The following is a 3,506-nucleotide window of genomic DNA, read 5'->3' as shown; positions in this document are numbered from 1 at the left end:
ATACATATATTGTTACATATTAAAGAAGCAAAAAAGCAACGAGGGGTTTTTTACAGTTTTAACATTTGCAAGAATATTGTTCTTTTGACAATTGGAATGCATAAAACGGACACGTTTAATCGTTACTTTTCGTACAAACGATTAAGTCCTGTACATCTATTATTATTATGGAATGTTACAAGTTGTAATATTATATTATGTTATTATTACTTTATTCTTAATTATTAATTATTATTATTATTATTACTAGGTACAGTAACGACGATCTTTATGTAACGAATATTATATTATTATTATACTAGAGCGAAATTTCACAAATATATATATTAGCCTTCTTACATTCAGGTAATAAAGAATTTTTAACATTCTGTTGTCATGTTATTGTTGCTAGAGCTGACCATGGGGAATGCGTAAGTACGGAATTGTCTGTACTTTGTTTCTGTTCTATGGAATTGATGTGTATGGTAAGAACAGATTAAAGATTTCCAGAATTTAAACAGTCTCTGGAGGAAACTTGATGGCCATGATTCAATACGTCATGTTCTAAAACTTTTAGAGCTTCAGATTCATTCTCTTTGTCGGAATAAAGTTTCAAACTGAGCTATTATTTTTTATCATCCGCCCCTTGCAATGTTTTCCTGACGAACCTTGGCAGAATGAATGCACCACGATGCACTTCATCGTCGTAGTACTTTAGGTTCATTCGATTCAGTTCACTATCAATGAAAACTTTCTTCGGCTCTTTGAAGTTCGTTTCCTAAAACAATAGATTTGACAAAGTTATTTACAATCGGACTGTTTCAGATCTTAAGAAAATTATTTTATAAATCTATTTTTAAAAGGAGTGTAATTTAATTAGTTCCAAATTCCTCAGATGTAAAATACGTGCATAATAATCTTGTACATTCAATATTTCATTTTTTATTATAAATAACGATTACTACAATTGACGTTTAGATCATGCTACTATAATTTGGATAATAATTATAATACAATACTTTGTCATGTATCAAAGCATACTAAAACGTATTTACGTTAGCAAATACTAAAGAACGAAAAAGCTTTCGATGAAGAACATTTTCTGTAGTAATTTCATTTTTATAATTCATATGGGAAATTTATAAATACGCAATATTGGGTTCATGAATTTTTCGTTTTCTTTTCAGCGTATGCATCGGTTGCTTGGCCATTTCAATTTAAAATATATTAAAATAAAACTCAGAAGAATGCATCGCGATAATTTTATAAAAAGCCTGTACTTACTGTATTCAAACTACCAAGGACAAAACCGATTTGTCCTGTGGGGTACGTTGGTACCATTGCTATTCCGTAAGACGCAACCGGAAATACGGTCTTACAATGTTGCAGAGTTTGCGTCACATGGTCGAGGTTTGCCCACGCTGTTCCTGCTTGGCTACAAACGATTCCATTAGGTTTTAGTGCAGTTTTCATTAAACTGAAGTACGATTCTTGAAACAGACACTCTGCTGGGCCTGAAATAAAAATGTCCCTTTATTTTACCCAAAATAATTATGATTGCTACCTTGAATAGATTGACAATCCACGATCAAATATGAACACGTTGACTGCCACCATGATTCTCGGTAACCTGCATCATTGACTTATATGAAAAAACGTTCAACTTTTAACACTAGAACTACCAAAGCATTTAAAATGACAGATTTGTAAATGCCTGTGAGAGTGATTAAAATGTTGTAACAGTGCATTTCGCGAGATTTTTCGCAACTTTTATTACAATATATAAATAAAAAAATTAAGTAACTTACAAATTAGTATAATTTCATAAAACTGTCATTTTTATCGATTAGTTAACACCTTGCCTTGCGATTTTCTTAACGTCTGCAATCTCCAGAATTACTTTATTGTTAGTAGAGTCCCAGAAACAGAAGGAATTCTGTATTTACTGTATATGTACATGTACTTTAAAAGTTAAATATTAATACCATCAAAACAGTGTTTCACTTCGACTCGAAGAAAACGAATAATATTAATCTTCATTCGATGTTACAAGACAAATGGTTAAAAACAGGTACACATTAATTGTCGGTAGTTCTAGTATTAAACGATGACATTTACAATCTTGTAAATTCTAACCAGGGTCCGACGTTTTTATTACAGTAGACCATAGACATATATGTATAGACGGAGCATTAACTAAGCGGGAGAGTAAGATTCGCGGTAAGGGGGTGGATAATGGTAAATCGGGTAACCTCGTTCCATTTCGGTGCTATTCGGGTATACAATCACGTTACATACATGTATGCTATGAGATGAAAAGAATATACTTATTATACGTTAAAAATTCCGTCTGACATGTAGTTTGTATAGATACATGTATTTAACAAAATTAATAAATAGTATAAAGCATTAAATAATAGTATGGCACACAGCCTACCAGCCATTAATAACTAGCCGAATGCATCCGAAGCTAACCGACGTATATCTAACGACCGTTGTCTTTTCCCCTCCAATCCTACGGTCCCCTCGTCCAAAGTGGTAGCTTATGCTCCGTCTATACATGTGTATGCAGTAAACTTAAATAGACTATGGTCTGTTCCACTAAAGAACAGTGTCCCACCACCATGACGTCCCGGCGTCCCCCACTTTATTCCACAGTTTCTGCCAGCAAGCATACTTTGCTTGCATCTGTGTGAGCTGGCCGTTCGCGGGTGTTTCCGCCCCGACTACCTGCGTCACCCGGCAACGTAAAGAATGAGGAAACCTTGGAGACCCTATTCGAGAATCTCACTGGGCCGAAAATTCACGTTTCCGACGCGACGCCCGGCAACCTAAACGTGTGTGTGAGCAACAGTTGGGAGACCCCGTTGGAATCCCATTGTGGCGGTTTTACTTTTTATATTTAATTATTTTATAATTTCACTTTGTAACCTCTCAGTAAAATAAAAACTTGAAAATATTAATTTGCGAGACATTTAAAAAGAAGGAAATAAATTGTTTCCTCTTCGATATTTAAATTTTGTATTATATACATACATATTCTGTTATATATACGAAAAGTATTCTTATAATTAGATGTTACCGTTATTTTAACTATTGGAGTACATAAGTATAAAAACATTCGTACTAACATCCATTAGATTAAAATGTTACTTTATAAATATATCTTCGATCTTTTTCAAGGGTATAGCCGGTAAGGGGACCAAAAACTCTTATTTAATGGCATGCAAAAATTCTGTAAATAATCTGATCGGTATCGTTAGTGTAGTGGCTGAGCATCCCGACTGCGGAACCGGTGTGAAGTTTCTTGGACGCTATTCGGGCTCCGCAGAGATAGTATTGAGATTATTTTTGTTACATTCACTACATATTTTCTTAATTTGTAACCAAATGACAATAAATAGTATTATTGTTGACAGTATAGGGTAGGATAGTCATATTATTAAGGATATCACGAAGGCGAGATTTAAGGAGTTTTTATATACATTGTAGATTAAAATATTAATATTACAAATATATAATACATT

The 3,506-nt window shown here is 33.4% G+C and overlaps 1 protein-coding gene across 1 annotated transcript; it reads right to left on the bottom strand.

Moving 5' to 3' along the window:
- Positions 1–604: 604 nt before the first annotated feature.
- LOC107192639 (spermidine synthase-like) lies at positions 605–1,493 on the bottom strand (the record flags this gene model as incomplete). The annotated part of the gene is made up of 2 exons (XM_015581946.1): positions 605–757; positions 1,264–1,493. Coding segments are annotated over 2 exons (383 nt in total), but the record flags the coding sequence as incomplete, so codon positions are not given.
- Between the last annotated feature and the right edge of the window lie 2,013 nt (positions 1,494–3,506).

This window comes from Dufourea novaeangliae, unplaced genomic scaffold, assembly GCF_001272555.1.
Source record: "Dufourea novaeangliae isolate 0120121106 unplaced genomic scaffold, ASM127255v1 scaffold393, whole genome shotgun sequence".
Classification (NCBI taxonomy): Eukaryota; Metazoa; Arthropoda; class Insecta; order Hymenoptera; family Halictidae; genus Dufourea; species Dufourea novaeangliae.
This window is presented reverse-complemented; position numbering and strand designations above follow the sequence as displayed.